Genomic DNA, 24,907 nt, shown 5'->3' on the forward strand with positions numbered 1-24,907 from the left:
AGAGAGTCTAGAAATGTCACAGTTCCAGGAGTGGGGAATTTTAATCAAGCACAGGAAAGTGAGCTCCAAGCATAATAAACATTGCCAGGAAGACTTTTAACAGTAAGTAACTCATTTACTTGTTAGTCTGGGACCTCCACAAGTGTAACCGATATCTCGGGAGAAGAAAAACCAGTATCTCAGGTTCCTAATGCCCAAATCTTCAGAACTCTCCAGAATAAGTGTGAAGTTTATATTCATTTCAAGAATTCCCAATTGTCTAGCTTTTTGTATCAATTATTAATAGATGTTTATTGATTGACATTAGACCCTGAACTAATATTTTTAGGGAAATCTACAAAGAATTTACTCACTCAAAAGAAGAGAAAGAGAAAGAGGGGGAGGGAAAAATACAGAAGTAAAAGAAAACCAAAGACTAAGCCTAATTTTAGAAGAATCCAATGTCAAAAAAAAAAAAAGGAGACATCAGAACTCAATTTTATTCACTTAAAATTTTTCAGTCAGGAAAATCTTAAAATTCATGAAAAAGAAAAAAAATGTCTCCATACTGGCCACTGTGCCTAAAAGTTAAACATTCCCATTGTAAAAAATGAAAACAATCTCTCAAAACGAAAAACTAATTAAGTTGCTATGACAAGAAAAGGTCTGACAACTATGACATTATCTCAGTTAAAATGTGTATGATTGTGTTTTACTTTAAGCAAATTAGATGTGCCAAAGATAATTTGAATTTGCAGATGAGCTGCTTTTTAAAGTCTACAAACACCCACCGAAACTAAAAATAGAAAACATTGCTTTCATTCATTTGAAATAGTTTACAGACAAAGAAATCAATGCACAATATCAGGAAACAAAAGCAAGATGTGTTTTGCATCCCTGAATTATTGTTTTAGTCTGACACTACACACAGATGGCATTTGCAGACTTCAACTTCCTCAAGAAGAGAACCTGGAAACAGTCATGTTGGCAGCTGATAATGCCCCAGTAGATGAAGACCTAAGTTCTTAGGGCCTGGTAGTTTATTGACAGACAAAAGAAAATCAAACAACAAAAACCAGCTCTCCCATTGATCCAAAATAACCTTTGCTTGGCGAAAGCTTCTGGGAAACAAGGCTGGAAAAACTAGAGTGAGAGATTACCAACATATGCTAGGACTAGAAAGAATAGCAACAGGATGGCTGCCCTCCTGCAGACAGACAAAGCCATCTCTGTCATAGCCTACTGTAAGTCCCAAAAGCACAAAGCAACAAGGAAACCCACAAGTATTTTATTTTTCCCTAAATGGTGATAGACTATGTTCATCCTCATTAAGAATCAAGATGTTTGGGTCAGTGAGATGTCTCAGTGGGCAAAAGCATTTTTCATGCCAGCTTGATCATTGAGCTCAATGATCTTGAACCCACAGAAGCAACTGCCAAAAATTGTCTCCTGACTATGAATGGCATAGAGGGCACACACACACACACACACACACACACTAATAATAAACAAATTTTAAATGAAAAAGTTTATCAAATTCCTCAGAAGGTAAAAGTGCCAATGAATCTATCCGAATTGCAATAAAATATTTGCAAAGCCTGTTATAGTATCTATATCAAAGTATCATAAAACTTTCAAATAAAGAATTGCAAAAATGCATGACTTTATGAAAGTATAAAAACTAAACATACAAACATAAAAAAAAACCACAATCCTATACTAGCTGGTGGCTATTTGTATTTAGAAAGATTCTCTTTACAAATTAAGCTTAAAATAATTTAAAATAGTATTATGTATGTGTACATGTATATGAATGTGTATATATATATATATATATATATATATATATATATATATATATGAGTTTTGTTTACATTTTTAGATATGCTCCTGAAATAAAGAGGATACTGACATTTCCAGGTTTAATTAAGTAATTAATTCTCTGGAATGAGATTAGGTATAATTGGTAGCTGATATCAGGATAAAAAACTGTAACCACTGAGGTTCTGTCTGTAAAAATAACTCTTTAGCCTCCCTCAACACATCATATTGTCAGCTGTTAAGTGGACAAATTACTTTTATTACTCAGTTTAGCAAACACCAAAATCAACTCCAGGCCTAGGGAAAAGAGAGCGTAACTGGCAGGGTAAGGCCCTGGTGGACAAGACTGATAGAGCAGCATCGCACAAGAACAGGTGATGCTGCTGAGCCTCCTCTAGAGACAGCCAGCTTCAGCTTCAGCTTCAGCACGCCAAACTGTGTCAGTGCACAGCATTACAGAGGAAGACACTGAGAAGTTCATTGTAATCTACCTAAGGTCATTTAATTGGTAAGTAGAATAAAGATTCCGGTCCAGAAAGAATAACCCCAGAGCATATGAAAGATGCTCACACTTCCTCCAGTATAAAATATAGCAGGGTGCTGAAAACGGAGGATATTTTTGGTAGGAGGCAGTGACGTGGGGGAAAGGTGTAGAGGAGAATGATGCCGGAAAAGAAGTTGAGAAGATTTGTTCTGAGTGGCGCAGAGGAATTTATGAATCTGGTGATGGGATGTGGTTTAAAAGGAGGGCTGGAATCGCACCGGAGAACTGGGGAAGTTCTAAGCAAGTGGTGCTCGGAAAGAACATCAAAGGGTGAAAGACTGTCAAAGTGATGGGCAGCTAGAAAAGGAGGAAGGTCTAGGGGAAGACCTCCTTGAGAAAATGCATTTGGGAAAGGGCAAATAAGCCCTGTTCGCCTGCAACATCTACACAAAGTAGTGGTGGGAGCTCAGGCAGGACGGGAAGGTTGAGACCATACGGTGGCTAGCTTGCAACAACCAGCCAAAGAGTTTATATTTAGCTCAAAAGCAATGAGAAGTTACTGAAAATGGTTTGAACAGGTGCTGGACACTGAGGAACATGGTCAATAAGCTAGCTCACACAAAACAATATGAATTGTATAATTCCAAAGCAAAGCTAATTTTAAATCAGGAAAATAAGACAATGACTGTTAAGTAAGAACCTGTTCAGAAGGGGCACAAAGGGGCTTTCTAAAATGACACAAGTGTTGTCTATCTGACTTTGGGTGTTGAGATCAACCATGTTGGCTGTTTATCAACAAAGAAGAAAGGAAATTCACCCTGCAGAGCATGCCTGGGTGTAGAGACAGAAGAGCTTAGGAGAAAAGGGGAAGGTGACTATTACAAACACCCAGAAGAATATGGAAAACCAGGAGATGGGTTGTAAAGAGAAACAAAAGAACCAGCAACAAGTGTGTGTGTGTGTGTGTGTGTGTGTGTGTGTGTGTGTGTGTGTGTGTAAATACTTCAAGACAGAACTGATGTAAAAGTATATATGTGTAAATTTCAATTTCATCCCTGCCACATGGCAGGAACCAATCTTAATGCTTTTTTTTAAATCTCATTCTCTCCATTTTCTATGTGTTTAATGTTGCAAATTCTATCTTGTTTACACTCTATTTCATATCAATTAAGTGTATTGATGAGTGCAAAATGTGTTTGTAGCATGGCAAATTTCAGCCCTTCAGGCTGGTCACTTGAGCTGTCTACCTTATGCATCATAACAATTCCAGCAGGTTAACTATTATGCTCATTTTATAAGTGAACAAACAAAAGCTAAAGGATTTGGTGCCGAAAGCAACATCATAAACTGAAGCTATCTTATTTGCCTATAAATATATATTTATAATAATAAAAAATATTAACAAAGTTGGGCTGCCGAGGACCAACTCAGAAAAAGGATGAGGAGGTTAGCCCAATGAACCCACAATACAATTAAGAATATTCATCTCGCAGGTTTCAAGAGACTACAATAGTTAGCTGGGCTTCATTCTGATAAAACACTACCAGAAGCTGCCCAGAAAAAGAGCGGGGAGTGTGATGCTAGTACTTTCGGCATTATGGAAGAAAACTTACAGATCCATATATATGACATATATGTCATATACCATTTCAGGCAATTCAATCTCCATCAAATAAAAAAATTCTGACACTTGTAGACTTTGAAAGTCATTACAGGTAATGGCACATAATTAGAATGAGTTATTAGAAATTCAAGCTCTAATTTAAATTTTAAAGGTGACAAATGCTATGGTGAATCTAATTCTAGGGAGGTTTTGCTTCATCCCTTGGGGTTGGAAGGAACACAGATATCTAAGAGTTTCAGGCAAGCTGGTGACCCCAGAGGATGACAGGAAAGGCTTAAAACACAGATCTCTTTTGTTGGTTTATTTTGTTTTTTGAGACAATCTGGTCTCTACAATTCACTCTGTAGTCCAGGCTGTCCTCAAACTTGGAGATATGTCTGCTTCTACCTCCCAAGCATTGGGATTAAACATGTGCATCATCACATAAGGAGATCTTGGTTCTGGATATAAAAATTCACAAATTTAAATTGTAGCTGAAAAAATACAAATACTTAGGCAAGAGTCGGAGTGAAGTATAATAGAATAAAGGAGTTTCCAAAGACATAAGAAGGAGAAAGCGTGTGTGTGAAGGCATTTAGTAACACTGACATGAACATAAGTCTAAGCTTTCTAGGTGCAAAAGTCCCTATCTAAGGTCTTCCTTCCTATCAATATTTTATGGGAACATTTCTCTGATAAAATCTCACTTTCTAGTCATTCCAAATTTTTACAAGTGTAAATATATCCTCCAAATTCAAAATTTTATTAATAGCAGAAATTTTACCTTTTATACTACATAGTACTTTTTCTAGGAGAGTATAGTTGGCTAAGGGATGTAATTTATTCCTCTCCATATATTCTTTTGTTAATGAATTAAAAAAAAGCAGCTCTCACTGTTCTTGTAATTTCATAGCTAATCTCTTCACTGCTCGACCAAAGTCAAGGCATAAATGAATGAAAAGAACAAATGTACCATTTTCATGAGGGCTGCTAGAAAGATACAGCTCTGCTATGGAATAATCCTTCTGTACACTGTCAAGATTGTCACTCAGATTGGTTTAATAAAAAGCTGATTGGCCGGTACCAGGCATGAATTATAGGCGGGACAACCAAACTAGGAGAATGATGGGAAGAGGAAGGGCAGAGCTGGGGGAGATGCCAGCCAGACACCCAGAAAGCAGGACGTGTAGAAAATGAAGTAACAAGCCATGAGCCACATGGCAGGGGGTAGATAAGAAATATGGGTTAATTTAAATGTAAGAGTTAACAAGTGACAAGCCTGAGCTATCAGCCAAGCAATTACAACATTAAGTCTCCCTGTCAGTTATTTGGGAAGTGACTTGAGAGACAGAAACTTCCACCTACAAAGTTCAGCTGATAAAGGAGCTTGCCACCAGGCCTGGCCACTTGGTCTAATGTTCAGATTGCATAAATTGTCATCCTGTGACCACCACATATGCACCATGGCCTGCACATTGCTATACCCATACACAGACACATAAAATACATAAAGAAAATTCAATCACTAGGTGAAAAAAAGAACACCCATTATTAATACACACTATGTGTAATACTGTGCTCACAATGGATCATTGTACACACAGAACCAAAAAATTTAGAAGAAAATATAGAGGACAAATCTCTATAACCTGAAAGTAAACATAACTTTTACATAGTGCATTAGAAACTGTATGGGTTGGAGAGATGGCTCAAAGGCTAAGAGCACTGCTTGCTCTTCCAAAGGTCCTGAGTTCAATTCCCAGCAACCACATGGTGGCTCACAACCATCTGTAATGAAATCTGGTGCCCTCTTCTGGCCTGCAGGGATGTGTGCAGACAGAACACTGTATAATAAATAAATAAATAAATAAATAAATAAATAAATAGTAAATAAATGAATAGATAAAATCTTTTTTAAAAAAAGAAATTGTAGCTGGGCTTGATCAAAATTTAAAACTTAACACTGTGAGGAAAATACAACAACAACAAAAAACTATATACCATAAGAAAGTATTGTCAATATCTATATCTAACAATAGTATTGTATCAAAATATATGAGGAACTTTTAAACTCAGTGAGGAACTAATTTGTAAAATAAATTATTTAAATTCTATTTCATCAAAAGATGATATACAAATGACCAAAAAGTATGTGAAAAGCTACTCAATATATTTAAGAGTAAGAAAAATGCAAATTAAAATCACAGTATGCCATCAAATACCCACTAAATTACATAAATTAAAAGGGCCGACAACAGCAAATATTGGCAAGAATGAGGATAAAATCAATTCTCATCCACTGCTGTAAAAAATACAAAACCATTTTGGAAAATGTGTTGGCAATTTCTCAAAAGCTGGATCTCCAGGTGCACATTTATTGAGAAAGAAAAATGGGAACGTGGGGTCTGGGGAGGTAGCTTGATGGCAGACATTTACTTAATGCACATGAGGCCCTGAGTTCAATCCACAGCGCTAAAAAGTAAAACAGCCAAATAAAATTAAATCATGGCTAAGAAATGAAAACATGTGCACACAAGGAATTACCTCGGAGGATTTATATGGTAGCTTTATTCACAAGAACTACAGACAGGGACAACCTTAGCCCTGACAGTCAGGTGAGCCAGTACATTCATGTCTGTTATCCCACAATAAAAAGAATTCTCAATAGCTGCAATAACACAGCTGACAACATTATGCTGAACAAAAGAAGTATACATTATAGTATTCCATTTATATGAAATTATATGATTATAAACATAGGAATTGGCTGTAAAGCACAAGGGAACTCTTGGGAGTGACAGCATCATGTTCAATCTTGATTGTAATAACACTGACTACATGAATATACATATTTCATCCAACTATACATTGAAAGTGAATACATTGTATGTAACATCAATAATGGTATTTTAAAAACTGATTTTCTATCACAGCAGTCTTGGGGGATGGACACAGTGTGTCCTTTAATTGTTTCATAGCATGCCTTCAAAGCTTGATTGTGGTGTAAGAATCAATAATTATGACTAAATGTGTGCATTTACTTTATTGGTACATTCTTCGTCTTTAGTTTTAAAAATAAATAAATAAATGCAAAAAACAAAACAAACAAACAAACAAAAAAACCCTGATTTTCCAGGGCTGGAAAGATGGCTCAGTGGTCAAGAGCAAGTGTTGCTCTTGCAGAGGACCCAGGTTCTGTTCCCAGCACTCACAGAGCAGCTCACAACCACCTGTGACTCCAGTTTCATGAGATCCAACACCCTTTTCTGGCTGGCCACTGGCTACAACAGGAACGGACATGATACACACACATACTCAGGCAAAAATACATATAAAGTAAAAAATAATAATAAATTGATCTTCCTTAAAGATTCTGCATATTTTATAATACCAATCTAAGGAAGAACCTTTTTTTCCTTTGACTCATGTGTACTGGCATAAAAATAAATTTCAACTACATAGGCTTATATTGTCTATGCTAATTTTGTATTAAATGGCAGAAATGAATAACTAAGAAAAGAGATAGTATACAAGTCTAAAATATTCACTTTCTGAAACTTTATATAAAATATCTGAAGATCCCTGCCTCTTTAGTCTATAAACTACCTGTGGCAAATTCTAGTTTCCTGATAAAGCCACTATTATATTTTCCATATTACATGCTCTTTTGCAGTGTGACCTTGCCACTTACACCTATATTACACAATGGCTCTCATTCTCCTCTCTTTTGATCTGGCTCATCCTAGTTATTTATGTGGCCACTATACTACATGGAAGTGACTTCTGAGACCTCAGAAGCCACACCATAAGAAACACCACAGCTTCTACCTGACCCATCAGAGCACTCTGTCATAGGCTATTCCTTCCAAGAATTCAGCACCATGCTATAAGACGCTTCAGCCACATGAAAAAGCTAAGAGTCCACATTTCTGCCCATGGCTCCAGGAAGCCCCAAGTCAACAGGCAGGAACCACATTATTCTGGACCTCTGGCTCACATGAGCCTCAAAAATGGTTGCACAGATTTGGCCATAACTGCACAAGGGACCTAAGGATGAGAGCCATGAGTGGGGCTTGCTTAACTCAAAGAACAGTGAAAAAGGGCAACACATACTTATTGTAAGCTGCTGTGTTTGGGGATTATGAGATAGTAATAGGTAACTGAATAACCATTATACTAAAATAAGCCTAGGAATGTTCAGGGGAGAAATTGCAGGTTTCTGAGTGAGGCAAGGCTAGGCTAGACCACCTATGTGTTTTTCCTCAGGTCAGACCCTACCAAAAGCCTTTTCTCAGTCTCAAGCACGTAGCCAGGGTGGAGGAAGTAGCAAAAGGTACAACAGTGAAGCACTGGTTTCTCAGTCCATATATATCCTCAACAGGCTTACTGCTGCCCAAAATGTGTACACAATCTTGAATCTTAAATACATGCTTAATTTTGAATTATAACTGGAATGCAATTTTATTTTCATGCTGTAAAGAAATTGATGACTACAGTAACTGATCATAATTACTGCACTTTTAAGAATGGCCATTTAACTTAGATCTGACATAGTAAAGCCATCAATATACGGGAAATTATCAGCACATTTCAACTCATCTATCCACAATCAATCTGCACTTAGTAATTAATGTATCCCATGCTATTGCTCTTTCATGTCACCTGACCTTGCTCTGAAGGGTGACAAGTAAGAGCTGTTCATTGACATATTTCTAGCATGCCAGAAATACATACAAAACGCCTCAGCCTAAAACATGTTCTTAAACTCTATGTTAACCCCATATAACTCAACATATCATATTTCCAATATTCCTATAACACAGAGCAGATCCAGGTATTAAGAATACATGTTAACTAATAAGAGCTTAGTGTATGGTGGTACCTGCCATGCTCCGGGGATGCCTTTTAAATTGGAGACCAACAATGACTGACTCATTAACCCATTGACACTGCTGAGAACCACAATGTGACACACAGCCCACATATTTTACATCTAAGAGGGCATTTCTGGAACCTTGAAGATTCTAACTTTTCCATAATTTGGTATATTTACTTAAATTACACATTCATATGACTATCACACTGATATGGACAACATTTACACTAATAAAGTATTTTAAATGGTGAACAATCCAACTTAATAGGCTTAAGCCATTTCTGCAAGAGTGTTAGGATCACTTAGTGATGCCATGGGAGTGACCACAGGTAGCAAATATACAGTATTCTCCAACCCTGACCCACCTCCTCCAGTTCTATACAAACTCTTCTCATCAAAAGTGTTCTCCATGAGACTTTCAGTCTTTCTCCCAGTCTGAGGAAGTGATGGCTTCCTCTCTTTTGTTACTCTTTCCCACTGCTGCATATTATTTTACAGAGATGTCCTTTGGTAAGCCCCTCCCTGATGCGCACATCCTGGCCCTGAAAAGCCAGTTCTCCTAACACTAAAATTTCATTCAATAAGCCACAATTTAAATGTACACAGCAAAACCCTGGTTGTATGTGCTACAGACACCATTTTAATGCAGCCAACTAAGACCTCAGAATGTTTATACTTGGTACTCCTTATCTATTTTGGCTGCCATTTCTACTTCATGTATTAAATTGCACAATCATTTTTAATTCACAATTATTTCTATGAGAATACAAATAAGATATAATGAAAATCTTACAATTTACTATTGTAGCATAGCAAATATGACTTTTAACTAATATCAAATGTGTATTTTCTACGTTAAAAACAAAAAAGTGACCATACAGTTCATATATCCCAAACAGTCTCAGATTGAGAGTTAAAATAACTGATTATATTAATTATAAATGGCTATTATGAATGTTCAAAAAATATACATGCCCAGTGACATTCCTAGCTCAGAGTCCCTAACAACAGAGACTATTCACATCCTGTGTAATTCCATGGGTGTCCTACGGGGAAAGTTCCATATACGGTAATTTCCCTGGTGGATTCCCCACAGTTTAGACAGGATATGAATCTGGTCCATTGTAGCAATGAAAACAACAAACCACTGAACACTTGTGTGATTTTTGCTGAACAAATTACAGGCAACCCCTTAGGGAGTCCAACAGTGGGGTGAAGGTAAGAAGCCAATGGATATTTTTATTCTATTTTTGAGCTAGGGAATAAACATGGAAATATCCACAAAAGCAATTTACTCCTGTCTTCCTTTAAAATATCCTCTTGGTTCTAAAGATACAATGTTACCTATCAACAGAGAAAAAACTCAAAAAGAAATCTCACATCAGACCTTGTTGTTAGAATCAAAGTATACAGAGTAAAGCAAATCAAAAATGTTGCATGGGCCTTAACATTCCAAGCTCCTACGTGAACGTATCTCAACATAAATCTCCACAATCCAGAGTAGCCTTCATGTATCAAATGCTTTAGCTGTCTGTGCACCCTACTTATCTAAAGCAAAGCAGTAATATTTTTCTCTTAAATACATGTTCTAAGTGCAGACTTGGGAGTATAGTCCAACCCCAGTTAAGCATTTCTACTTTTGCTTTGAAATGAAGGCATCTAAAATCCAATATAGCTCGACTAGCAGCCAGATCAATGTCATAAGAAAGGAAAGTAGCTGGTGTTCCTAAATTACCTAGTTACATATGACAAATACTAAGGGAAAATAAGTATAGTACTAAGATGTCCAACATACTAACAGGAAAAAACAGTTCTAACAGTTATTGATAATAAGTAGGTGTTTATATTGAGAAATAGTCCATTTTAAAGGTGGTTTGGGGCAGCTATAGGCCCTATTCATATTTCAACTTATTCGCACAGTGAAACAGGCCCAAGTTCAACCTTACATATAGTCAGCTGTCAAGAAGGCCCTGGGGCGCACATAAAAGAGTGTGACTTGTTCCTTACCAGATGCACTTCATCCCAGAAGCTTTGTGACCTAACATTACAGGGTGTATTCATTTGATTATCTCCCATGCAACTGCTCAAAATCAAATTTTTGAGAATCTCCTTGTTCTCAGTAGCATGACACCATGGTTGCTATTACTCCTAACCTGTCAGTTCCAACTTAATTAATAGATCTATAATTAAAGTAATGGCAACAGGTGAACTTTGGTGCCCATCACAGACAAATTATATGAGTAACATCCAATAGATCTCTCTCATTACCCATCCATGGTGATGCAGGCAAACTAAAGAGGAACTCTGGACAGCCTGTCATCACCTAATCGGAGCTAAGATAGATGGCCAAGTCTCACACTAGTTACTATTTTGTTGGTACTCTTGTGGTTTCCTCCATACCTCACAAATGCCTTCGTCTAGAATTTCTCTTTGCAAATCTGTAGCAAAATGTGGAAAGGGAGATTAGAGGATGCTTTTTTTCCTCAGGGATATCCTATTTCTCAGCAGGTAAGGTACTAATCTAATAAGGCAGGTGCTTTGGGAGACACATTAATGCATCAGGGCACAATTCCCACCACTGCATACCTTAAATGGTCCCTTCATTGGCACCCTTGAGAAATAAAAAGTTAAATACGGGGGAGGGGGCACTGAGCCCAGGCAATACTAATCGAATAATGTGCATTACAGTTAAAGCATCTATTCTTTGGAGAATAACCAGCTTTATGAGGAAGAGTGAGGCCAAATGACAGCAGTGGAAATACTTTTCCTCACTTGATAAAAAGAAAGGATAAACTGTTTTTCCCGTTACCAATTTTCTTTACTTCACAAAAGCTGAAATTTTGTTTCCCTCTTAAACAGTTTCCAATTTTTTTTTAATTTGCAGAATTCTACTGATTTTTCTATATAAACTTCATTAAACCAAGTTAAGTACTCACAGTATGCATCTAATGATTGCTTTACTCAATAAAACTTTGTTGATAGCATTTTCTTCTTACACACAAATTATTCTGACCCCACAATCTAAAATTGCATTTATTCAAAACTAACAAAGAATAAAAGCATTAGTCCCATTTTTAGATACAATTTCAGTAAAGGAAAAATGTATTCAAATACATCCATATGGTAACAGAGTGACAGGATACCTCAGAGCTATTATCCTGCCCACCTCATCATGATGAGTCTCCTCACTTCAGACCACTTCATGTCAAAGTGAGGCCTAAGGAGGCAATGGTCACTCAGTACAACTACAGGAAATTAATATCCACAAGTCAGAAAGATAAGACAGGATTGTTAGAGACAGGATGGAACAATGCTAGTGGTCTAGAAAGAGAAGCGTGCTAGCCTATTATGTAGGAATTCTTAGGTTGGATCACTTATACTGTAAAAACAGACAAAAAATTAAATAAAATAAACTATATCATACATTAATACAGACTTATTATTTCTGCATGATGATATAAGTCTCTAACTTGTGAGACATTTGCTCTTTCAGGTAAATATTTGTCATTTAATAAGATTTACTTTTATTTAGGAGTTGTCTAGGAGGGAGGGTTACTTAAGATGAACAACATCTTGGTGAGATAGAAATATAATAATGTAGAATGCAGGCCACTACACACACCTGACCTCAAAAATCTAAGACATAAAATCAACTTAATTATATATTCACAAGTAAAAAATGAAAATGTTCAAGCCCAAAGCCCTGGGTTCGATCCTCAGCTCAAAAAAAAAAAAAAAAAAAATGAAGATGTGCTCCCTTTGTCTTATCTTAAAAACCAAGAAGGCAAGAAATAAAATTTAAAAGAGTCATTAACAATGAGTCTGGGAAGACACAAATCAAATGGTGATTATCACTTGGCCAGGGGGAGAAGCAATAATGAATGGCAAGACCATAATACTTTCTGAGGAAACAGAAGTGTTCCATATCTCCATCCAGGTAGGGGTTCTACCAGTACAAACATCAAGACAAATATTTAGAAGCCATACTAAGACTTATCCATCCTATGATATATCAATCATACCTCAGTTTAAACAACAATCAACTAAGGAAGGCTGAGAATAGGAGAAAGAGTCTTCCCCAGGGAAGAACATACCCATCGGTTATCCAATATCAAATGGTCAGTCTTGAAAACATAAACACAAGTAACTCTATAGAGCAGGTTGTATTTAGGCATTTAGAAATAAATATATACAGAAACATATACATAAATGCATGTTAACAACAATTAATGAAAAAAGAGGTCATAAATTTGAAAGAGAGCAAGGAAGAGTATGTATACAGGAAGAGTTGGAGGGAGGAAAAGGAAGGGGGAAATGATGTAAGTATTTTATATTCTAAAAAAAAAACAAAGGAAAGAATTTTTAAAGTAAAAAGTCTGATACAAGTAAGGCACAGCATCCTGAAGTCAAGAACAGACTCCCATCATCTCTGAAGGAGTCTTCTCCTAGTGTTTCTAGGCCCTGCCACTTACTGCAAGCAAGTTGGATAAAGACTTCCTAAGATAGTTAGTTCTGTAAGAACACCGAAGTTGGTCTGGGAGGCTCCTTCCACACTAATTAAAACTTCAAAAAGCACTACTTCCTACATGTTCTGAACGTGGAGAGTTTTCGGGCCCACAAAACACCCAAGGTAAAGTAATGAAGGTAAAGGGTTATAGCTACAGGCAAAGAGAACATTCAGTGCAGACACACTTAGCACACAGCATCTCCTCATCTAAAAGAAGACAGTCATCTAATCCTAAATGCCCAGAGAGAGCATGGATACCTGTGGGCTTCTAGTGACAAGCCAGGGATAAGTATTAATCCTCAGTCAAAGCAAAAAGGTTCTCAGTAAAAGCAAAAAATGCTAAAAACTTGCATGACAGTGGTCTGTGTGCTGAATAATACTCAGTTCCATTCCATAACGGTAGCTATGGAGACCAAAAGCAGTTTTCAAAAATACCAGATAGCACATGGGAGAGACTATCAAAAGATAAGGTTTGATGGTGAAAAAAAACTGCATCTATTTGGAAAAACAGCCAGACAATGGAAGGGACCCTGGTATAAGAACCCACAACACATTTCAACGGCCTCTAACAGCACTAATTCCCCTGCACCACACAGGATAAATATTTCTGTCCTCGCTGAGGGTCTTACATCAATTAAATTCCATTACAGAAATGAGAAACTGGAGGAGCTCTGCCACTGAAAGATCTGTTTCTTGGATGACAAGAATTCCAAATGTACCACTAAATGAATTTTAAAATATTTTCAAATTATTATGAAACATATGTTGAATGGACACTAAGTCTCACTATTAGTCCGTCTTGAACTTGATTACAAAATACGGTAGCACTGGAAATGGGAGGCTTCAGCAATAAAACAACAAAAATGGGCTTTTTAAAAGCCAGTAAGAAACAAAAGAACTGAGGGTTATTAGCTCTCTTCAAATGCTATTTCTCTACAATAATCAGCAGCTATCCAACAGTCACATGGACCGCTGTAACCAGAAAGCTAGGGTCAATTACAAATTCATCAGAAATAGATTTCCTCAATGTCCTGCCTTAACCCAGCCCCCTTCTCCCCTGCAAAGCCAGGCCAGTAGGTCAACTCTCTAGACACTCATAACTGCTCCCTTTGCTTACAGATGATGGCAAAATGTTCTGCAGAGCCTGCACAACCTCACTGACAAGCTATGTGACTTTACATCAAGCATTAAATGGTTCTCAGCTAGGTTGACTATCACCATTTTTAAATACCTGGTTAGTGTATCTACAACTGCTGTCCAGCCCAGCCCAGTGTGCTGGGCCTGCTCTGCACCAAAGCAATTTCATTGTGTAAGTTTAAAACGTATGCAATGCTGCCATTCTGTGATGTTAGCCAACATATCAAAATTGAAACCGTTGTGAAAAAAGCACTCTGTCTCAAGTAGAAAGCTATTGGCTGTTCTTCTTAAACCTGCATGTGTTTCTGTAAAAATATGGAGGGAGACATATAAAGACACCTTTATCTCTCCTTGGATGAAAACTGCAAGCCCTTATCTTGCAAACACTGTCACCTCAAAGTCTTCTAGCACCTATTTTGGGGTTTAAGGACATTAGGAGCCTCCAACAATGGATCAGTGACAGGCCTCATCCCATCAATTAGCAAGGTCTGAGAGGCTGCCTGCATCCTGTCTTACCTCCTCCCTCTTGGAGGCCTCATTTTGACCACATTGACAAGCCTGCCTTTAAGAATGAATAACCCACTTCAGGGCAGTCTCTTACCCAAGACCAATTCTTCTGTGATTAGAGGCAAATGCAAATATTATGAACCTGAGGCAGCGAGACATGAACTCAAGCCAGTACGACCCTGACAGCACACAATTCCATAGAAGAGAAGTAGGGTCCATTTACTTACATGACGATTCAGTACCAAACATGGCTGGCTCCAGAAGCTGCTTTAAAAAAAATTAGAAGAAAGGAAAGAAAAGGAAAAAGGAAGTAAGAAAATGTAAGATGTGCATGTGCTCCTGAGAACGAGTAGATGAGCTGGCTACACAGCAGGGGTCATGAAGCCAGACAATGCAGTCGGAGCTATGTCCAGCTGCCAGATTCTCCTCTAAGGGCTTCAGCTTTCTCTCAGAGTGGAAAGCAAGGTCTCCTACACCATCCCAAACCGAAGAGCTGCTTTTCAAAATCCACAAGGCAAAGAAAGGCCCACGCGGCTGCTGCGGGATGCAGTGAGGCAGGGCTAGGTAGCGCAGGGCAGGTCTGCGATCAGTCGCGCGGATACTGCAATCCTCAGCCCTGCTGTAGCAGTAAGACAATAGCGGGGCTTATGCATACGCCGGATGACGTCAGGGACACTGCACAGACGGACGGACGGCTGCTGCTTGAACCAGAGGCTCCAGGGTTTCAGAGGAGCAGCGTGATTCAAAAGGGAATTCCTTTGTCATAAAATGCACAAGACCGAAAACCACAAGCACATTCCCCCTCCTGAAGAGCTAGCTCTTCATCCTGTGATGCCACTCAGCAAGAGACCTCAAAGAAATTTAAACACTGCCTTCTACCAACTAACCACAAAGATATGTGGATCAGGGATGTTGGTTCATTACAGCAAATAAAGCTTTGCAGCAGAATTAACAAGTGTCAGAAATGAGAAAAAAATCCACATTAAAATGTAATTACAGAAGAGTCCAGGACTATTTTCTCTAAATTATGGTAGGTTGACATCAAAGGATGTACATTTAATCACAAATAGATGAAGAGATGCATGCTACATACATTTGGAGCATTTAAGCGCACATGCCTGTGTTAGTGAAATAATAGTGTAAGTGGTAGACACACAGCCTCAAATAGAAGAGGTTACACCTCACTTATTGGCAAATATTATTCAAATATGAAAACCACAGATTTGTGTGCACATAATTCTCCTCTTATTCCTTCTGCCTTATTTTAAATTTTACCTTTTGAAAATTTCTGTCATTTTCAGAGTAACTCGGGCATTTTAAGGCTGTGTTCAATACCTGTGTACACTTATGGATGAATGGGCATTTATGACTAACATATTTCTTCTTAATCTACATAAACAAAAATAATTGAAAATAATACCAATATGCTTCTCAACTCACTGAGCACATAAAAATCTTCCTGTATTATCTGATTTTATTCCTCTAAATCTGGTTTTAAAAACACATATTAAAAGTATGTTGACTTTCTTCGAGTGCCTACTCAACACAAGTAAAGACGGAAGTTTGTTTCCATGTTTTAAAAATCCTCAACTGTACAAAAAGAGTATTGTGTGCATAATGCAGCACTTTAAAAGTCATTTACAGAAGGAAGTTCAAGAGTTCAAGACTCCCCTCCACCCACTCTCAACATGCATACCTTTTCAATAATTTCTTTTGTTTATAAAGAACTGTCTTAATATGGATACAGCTTTTAAACATTAAATTTATGACAGGAATGTGCAACTGAAAATTACCACCCAAAAAATAGCATTCGTAGTTCCTCTGGTTATTAGATGTAGACCCGCCTCATCATCTTAGCTGCTTGCATAATAGTTCATTCTATTCACTGTCAGTTTACTCAAGGTAAATTAGCTTAGCATACTGAAAACACTGAACCAACATGATAGTAAGCGTGAACAAAGTGGGTGTTGCAGGAAAGACTATCAGTATGTAATGTTTGTTTGTTTACTATGTGTCGGGCACTACATAGGACTTTACATGCCCTCATTCATTTAATCTGTCTGACTCCATGAAGAGATAGTGCTATTGCCTCCATCTGAAAGTTAACTTGCCAAGGTGGTGTAAGCAGTAAGCATTATGCTGACATTCAAATCCACAGCAAAGGCATTAACCTGACTACTGCGACACCTCTTGAACTAACAGTTACCAAATTATAGAGCATTTTAAAAGCTCAAATGAGAGGGAGGGAAAACAAATGAGTTGAAAAAAAAGTCACCAAAGAAAACTAAAAAATTACAGAAGTACTAAAAATTTCAGTATCAATTAAATTGTAAATAGATAAAAATGTCCCCCTCCAAAAAAAGCTGTCAAGTCACAGCCAAGGATAAATATTAATAATGTTGAGATGTATCTGCAGCAAGTGGCAATGAGTAATAAAGTTGTAAAACCTTAAAATCAAAGGTTATCTTATGTGAGCAATTTATTTAGTTGCTGACTTATTTTTACCTTGGGAAAGATCTACTTCCACAAGTACTTGTATACTTGTATACAAGATCTTGTATATGAAGTCATTCAAATAATAGATGCATATGGCTATAAAAAATTAGAGAAAGTAGAAAAGAAGGTGATCCACTGAGGATGAGAAACTTGCCAACAAAGACCATGATGATCTATATGCAACAACTACTTTACCAACTGCCTAGCACCTTGTTTGAGCTGATACATGAGCTGAATGCACATATCACAGATCAGTATCTCTTTTTGGCACAGGGTTATAGGAATTAGATTAAGGTTATAATGTTTTTCAAGAATTGTTCTTTTTAGATAATCTTAGGGGCACCAGTCTGCTAAAAACTTTAGGCATCTAACACGTCAGCAACATTGGAAGAGAATTCATACCACGTGATTCATGTGACCTGGAAGGGGGGGGGGGTGCTGTTTCTAAACGTTAGAAACTGTAAGTGCTCATCACTGAGTACTCCTCACTGACAAAACTCATTTCAGAAGTTCATTTGCTCAAATAATCTCCTCTTGTACACTCAGAGAATAACCCAAATTTCAATGTGTTGCCGAAAGAAAATATAAAGGAAGCAAAACTGATTTGAAGTTCCTAAATCTACTCCTCCCCACACCCCGGCAAAAATAAAAGGTCACATAAATAGATTTTAAAACCAGAGTCATCTTTAATTCATTTTGTCTAATTATTAACGCCTAATACTTTGCCCTTCCACTCACAAACACAGTATTGCTAATTTCAGGATAAAATTAGCAGTGAGGGCCAGTAAGATGACTAGTTGATAAAGTATTTTCTGCACAAGCCTGAGGGCCTGAGTGAGTTCAATCTTAGAAGCCATGTAAAGGTGAAAAAGGAACCAGCTCCACAAACTTGACCTCTGGCTTCTGCATGAACATCATGATACATGTGCCCACACTCACAGATAGCACAAATACATGTAACAATAACAAGAACATTTTTAATATAATTTTTTAATTAGAGATCTGATTTATAAGTAAATTGAAATTAACAATGAGAGAAAATGCTAATAGTCCAAATAATTTTTATTTCAAAATAATCATCATAAGGGGCTGGGGAGATAGTCCAGTGATTAAAGCAATCTGTTGAGCTACTAATCGTATCTGGGAGCTCCTGGTTCAATCCAGAGACTCCCCTGCACTTCAATGAACACAATGGAGAGTAACTGAAGAAGATTCCTATGTCTACCTTGGACATGCGCACACAGGCAAAATGAACATGCACACCACAACCACATATATTTAAAAAAAAAAGTACTATCATAAAATTGGAAACATACTGGTAAATATAACTGAAATTTTTTAATTAATTATTCTATTATTAATTATCTAACACTGTGTGTGCGAGCACATGATGGAGGGGCACAAGCCACAGTGCACATGGGAAGGTCAGAAAATCTTGGTGAAATTGGCACTCTCCTACCTCCCCGTGGATTCCAGAGACCAGACGTGGGTTGCCAGGCTTGAATGGCATGTACTTTTACCTGCTGAGCCAGTAATGGAAGTCAGAAAGCACTTTTAAAAGGAACCTCATGCACACATTTATTTCCTAGTTCTTTGCTGGGAGCCCGCTGCTTTATGGGCACAGTATGAACGAATACCTTCCTCCCTAGAGCTTACTCCAATACTCGTTGATGGGACAGAGACACAGATATGTAGTGTATAAGCGGGTGCATATATTATGAAAATAGATAGGAAGGAATTGGAGGAAATGGGATGAAAGGCCGTGCATTTTAGCAACATTTCCAGGTGGGTCCTAAAAAGGTGATATTTCAACAGTGATTGGAAACAGAAGGGTGAAGTCTTATGAATAGCATGGAACCATGTGAAAGGCAAGGCCAAGTCCAGAAGCAGGAGTCATGTGGTCCCTTAAATGTCATCAGATCTATTATTAAATCACCAAGTATCAGTTTTCTATTGGAAGCTATTGTAGCATGAATCTTAAAGAGTCTTATTAATAAATCAAACTTGAAGCCAGGTATTGGGGTGAATGCTGGAAGATCAGAGAAGCAGAACAAGCCACAGCTTTCTCACCTTGCCAGTTCCTCAGCTGATTCTGTTTCCTCAGACTGGCAGCTTCTGAGTCCTCATCCAAATGGATCTCAGCTGAACTGCTTCTTGAAAGCCTGAAAGCTTAACCAACTAAAAGCTTCTAGTTTCTGGTCTTCACGCCTTATTTACCTTTCTGCTTTCTGCCATCACTCCCTGGGATTAAAGGCTCATTTTCTGGGATTAAAGGCATGAGTCACCATGCTTGGCTGTATCCCTGAACACACAGAGATCCAAGTAGATCTCTGCCTCTGGAATGCTAGGATTAAAGGCGTGTGCTACCACTGCCTATCCTCTATGTTTAATATTATGGCTGTTCTGTTCTCTGACCCCACATAAGTTTATTAGCATGCACAATATTTTGGGGAGCACAATACCACCACAAGCTATCCTTTTGGGTGTTCGAAAAGTGTAATTTAGTAGGAGAGGGGTCACATTGAACTGTGCTGATGGCATAGTGCAGCCTCTATTCCTACACAAAACAATTGACTGTCCAGAAACTGAAAACATGACTTGCTCTCTTCAAGTGTAGTGAACTAAATGTTTGAAAAATGAGTAAAGTAAAATAATGGAAGATAATATTTAGAATAGCTTCCTTCTATGTCAGATAGTTAATCTAACAAATGTATTTATTAATATGACAGAACCTAAACCATATATTCTTTCAAATATTTCAATTGTCACCTTCTCCTCCTTTTAAAGTTTTTCTTAGTGTCTCCCTTGATATCTACTTGTTTAAAAAAAAAAAAACTATCTTAAAAAATCAATTATGCAGCCAGGCAGTGGTAGCACACGCCTTTAATCCCAGCACTCAGGAGGCAAAGGCAGGCGGATCTCTGTGAGTTCGAGGCCAGCCTGGGCTACAGAGTGAGTTCCAGGACGGGCTCCAAAGCTACACAGACAAACCCTGTCTCAAAAAAAAAAAAAAAAAAAAAAGAAAGGAAAAGAAAAGAAAAGAAAAAAGAAAGAAAAAATCAATTATGCAAATATAAAGCATTACTCAAAAACAACAGAGAAGTGTATTAATGGCAATATGAAAGCAACTGAAAATGAAAGACTTAGTACTTCTAGTATTGAGAAAGAGGTTTTATTTCAGTTTTATTACTGAAAGCACACTCAGGTGGGCAAGATGGTTCAACAGGAAAACCATTGGCCATCAAGTCTAATGACCTGCATGCCCAGAACGTATGTGAAGTTAAAGAAGAGTCAACACTGTACAGTTGTGCTCTGACCGCATGTGACTGTAGGGACGAGCACACCTGCAATCACACGAATACACATCACACGCACGCATGCGCACACACGCACACACAGACACACACATTTTCACACAATAGCAACAAAGTTTTCAAAATTTTAGAGCATGCTTAAAGGAAGGTTGTCTGCTAAAATGTTACAAGGTTGGCTGTTTCCACTGATCTATGAGGTATGGTCCTTCCTGTTTCAAGGCGATGTGAATCTTCTAAAGTCTAGGGAAAGTTTAGTGTTCCAAATAAACTTAGGCTATATTTTAGACTTTTTCTAAAGCAAGGACATCTCGTGTGGTGTGTGTGTGTGTTTTCTTTTCCTACCAGTAGTATATCAAGACTTTTGTTCCACAACTGTGTATAAATGTTATTTTCTGTATGGCATAACCTGTACTCAAATGCTTGACTTTAAACTTTTGGCCCAGAGAAAAGAAATGTGAGTTCACTGTGGGTTGCAGTTTAAGTCTCTATGAATATGACTCAAACTGATCCAGGAGAGATGGGGGGGGGGGGGGGGGAGGTATGTCTGAGAAACTCCCTTGCATGCTTATCTGAAATTAGTCCCAATGTGTATATACCTAATTCACACATATTTAAGGAATAAACTGGTGTATACTTTTAAGCTTACATAATTCAAAGCAATTTTAAAAGAGCAAATTTAACTATTGTCTTCAAAGTAATTCTATATAGTCAGAATCTATTCTAAATTTCATTTTACCTATATATTCCAAAATGAAGATTTCTCAAAGCACAACTCTCTCACCACAGAACCGAACAGCTCCCTGAAACGGAGCATGCCCGGAGGAAGCCTGCCTTGTGCTGTTCACACACACTTCTGCTTATCTCAACTCAGCAGGCTCTGCTGTGGCCCTGCACCCCTGTGACTGTTTCTGTGAAGTCATCTTTAGAAAAGTCTCTCCAACCCCATTTGTTTCCCGTCATTTTAGGTTAAAATCGGGGGTTGGAGGGGAGTAACTCAAATTTCTCTAAGTGAAATTAAAAAAAAAAAAAAAAAAATACAGGCTATCGATTACGTGCCCTAGTTCTCAGTGTTATGAAGTCACATACTGAAAGCGGTCAGTGTCCAAGCATCTGGTCACTGTGTTCAGTCATTTCATGGTATGTATATGCAATTGATCCATTTAAACACTATCTCAACAAAAACCTAGTAAACCTAATAAAGGTGATAAAACTATCATTGAAGCAGATCTAGAACCTAAGACCACTAACTCATTTGCCCAAGTCCTGAAATAGATTTCACCTGGTAAGGCATGCATACGGTCATTACCGAGACAGCTCTGTCTGGTGTGGTCTTTGTTGTCACACTGGCAAACACCATGAGCCATCTTTACCTTCAATGCCAATTGACGATTCTTTTTAAATGTTATCTAAACAGGCTCTCTCTGTGTAGCTCTAGCTATCCTGGAACTTGCTTTGTAGCCCAGGCTAGCCTTGAACTCAGAGATCCACCTACCTTTGCCTCCCGAGTGCTGGGATTAAAGGTGTGTGCCAACCCCTCCTGGCCCTTCACTGCCAGTTGTTATGATCTAGAGTACATGGCTACTCTAGCTTGATATGATTATTTACCTTTCCTAATGATAAGACAAAAAAAAATTTTTTTCCACAATTTTCCTGCCTTTTCCAAGTAACTTGAACATCTGCCTATTTACAAGTTAGGGTTATCAAATAAATACCAAAATTTCAGCTATTTGCTTTGTTTTGTTTTTTGAGACAGGGTCTCACAATGGAGCCTTGGCTGGCCTGAAATTTGCAATGTATACACTATGCTGGCCTTGAACTCAGAGATCCACCTACCTGTGCCTCAGAAGTGCTGGGATTATAAAATTGCAGCTACTTTGAAGAAAATATGGCATTGATTGCTAAGACAGTATGTCATAAGAGCCAGAGGTGGTGGAGACGGTGAGGAACCTATCTTCTGGGCACAGCAGGGTCGTTGCACAGACGAACTTACAGAGCCTACAACAGCATGCATTAGTGCAACAACAGCATGCATTAGTGCAAGCCCAAGCCAGAGCACAGTGACAGAGCAGGCATGGAGGAAGGCGCTCCCTTCTCCCTTCATGGCTTTCTTCCTTGGAGGGCTCTAACACAGGAGCCCTGGCTCTCTACTTCCCCCAGAGGAGGAGGAGCACAGCTTCCACTTCTCTGCTCCCTCTTCAACCCCAAACCATAGCTTGACCGCAATAGCTTACATTTTTAACCCATACAGTAACTCATTTTCTAATTAAAGGGTTGAAAGCCCCAGGGTCGGACCATAACCATTGACCCTCTTTTCCACACTGTAGAAATGATAATATTGGGTTTCCCTACATTATCCACAACTCAATTCTTTGCCTCCTCACCACACGTCACAGCTAAGCCTTAGATTATACCTCATCCCAGCTTCCTCCTGCTGATGCATCAAGAGCAAACTTTACCTAAGATGTCTCCCCTCACAGCTTTACATAACACACTCTAGTCTGCAAACAGTCTCAGCATTCCCTTTCATCTTTTGGCATTTCTAACTTAGCTTTGCTTACTGAGCACCTTGGGCTCAATCAAAGTGTGAGAAAACTCCACTTAGAGGGGTCTGTGGCTGGAGCAGATTCCTCAGGACTGAACCCAACTCCTATTAGTAAGCTCCACCCACATACTTCACCTCACCACCAGACAGTACAACAGCCCAACAGAATGAGTAAGCAGGGTCCTATAGCTCGGACTAGTGCTATCCCTTCACCAAGGCACAGAACACAATTATGAACAAATGCATGGGTGAACCTAATAGAAGATCAGCTTTCCAAACTCCAAATCTGCAACTAAGAGCTCTTCCTAAATGGACAGCACCTACTTCTAAGCTTTCAAAAAATGGCAGCAGCATTCAAAGCTTTCACTAGCTGCCAGGCACAGGCTTCATTTATAGTAGCAAGGGCTTCTCTTCTTCCATGGAACTCAAGGAACCTGACACTTAATGACCAGATTAGGAAGGAGGGGGTTAGCTTTAAAAGACTTAGAGTAAAACCTCCTGACCATTAACGCTTTCCTCTATTAGAAGATGGGTAGGAGAATATTAAGTACTGAAAGTTAATCGACAAAAAGAATACACATTAATTAATCTTAACATAACTAATGACAAACATAACTAAAGTTATTAAAATGCTCCTGAAATATGAATTAAGATTTTTCTCTTTACAAACATGGACCCAATCACATTATATACGTTTGAATCACTGCTCTTCTGTGAAGACCAGAGTCCAATTGCAGGTTTCTACAACAAGCAGGGGGGTAACATGTCAGATACATCTTCCTGTGGAGCAACTTCATCAGGTAAACCACAACCCTTCCTGTGTGGTTTTGGTCTGTTCACCTGGGGCGCAAAAAGAACCACAAGAAAATAAGCAGATGAAGTCAGGAAAATAGCCATGAATGAGCTGCTATTGGCTCTTCTGGAGAGGAGAAAATAGAGAAACTCTTCAAGAAAATATGGTATAATTCAGCTAGTATCCCAGGTGAGTAAATGAGGTTATAAAGTTCATGGTTCTCCAATATATACATTATTCTTACTGTTTTATAATGGGTTTGCAAAGTATTTCTATACAAGGCCAAATAGTAAATATTTTAGATATTACAACACCTTTCCAGTATCTATCACAACTGAACTGTGATTTTAATACCAAAGTCCCCATCAACATTTTAAATAAATGAAGATAGCTGTGTTCTGGTGAAACTGTATAGACTCTGAACAAAATTTCTTATTATCATCACATATCACAAAATATTATCCTTTTGAAATTTTAACCAATCTTAGAAAATAGTTTGTAGACCACACAAAAACAAGTCTGTGATCTACATGCTCTTCTGTTGATTTGAACATTCTCTGGAAGAAGTCTCTACCACGGACAAGAGGAATGGACTCCATCGGCTCTGTCTCAGGAATGGGGGGGACTCAGAAATGCTGACCCCAGTTCCCTGCATTGCGAAAGACACCATGAGAGAATGCAGATCAGAGCTCATGCAGGCTGAACAGTCCAAAGGAGGAGGACTGAGGTGCTCAGAGCACAGACATTTGGCAGTGCAAACATGTACCCCAAATGGAAAAGTCCACACCTGACCTCATGCAACAAATTTCAGCCAAAGTACAAGCACACTAACAGTATTATTTTAAATT

At 38.2% G+C, this 24,907-nt stretch overlaps 1 protein-coding gene and 1 pseudogene across 4 annotated transcripts in view; one reads left to right on the forward strand and one right to left on the reverse strand.

Annotated features, from left to right (window-relative positions):
- The window catches only part of St7 (suppression of tumorigenicity 7), a 241,731-nt gene that overhangs the window by 169,350 nt on the left and 47,474 nt on the right, over positions 1-24,907 (reverse strand). For 2 of the 4 annotated variants that reach the window (XM_036180995.1, XM_036180994.1), the window contains exon 1: positions 15,142-15,673. The exons of the other annotated variants lie outside the window; for them this stretch is intronic. In XM_036180995.1, the coding sequence (XP_036036888.1) occupies positions 15,142-15,163 (22 nt within the window). In that variant the 5' untranslated portion in view covers positions 15,164-15,673. Of the gene's footprint in view, positions 1-15,141; positions 15,674-24,907 lie in introns of those variants that run through there. 4 annotated transcript variants of the gene reach the window in all.
- The window catches only part of LOC118579446, a 31,280-nt pseudogene continuing 30,309 nt past the window's right edge, over positions 23,937-24,907 (forward strand).

The sequence above is a fragment of the Onychomys torridus genome, chromosome 3 (assembly GCF_903995425.1).
Source record: "Onychomys torridus chromosome 3, mOncTor1.1, whole genome shotgun sequence".
Lineage (NCBI taxonomy): Eukaryota > Metazoa > Chordata > Mammalia > Rodentia > Cricetidae > Onychomys > Onychomys torridus.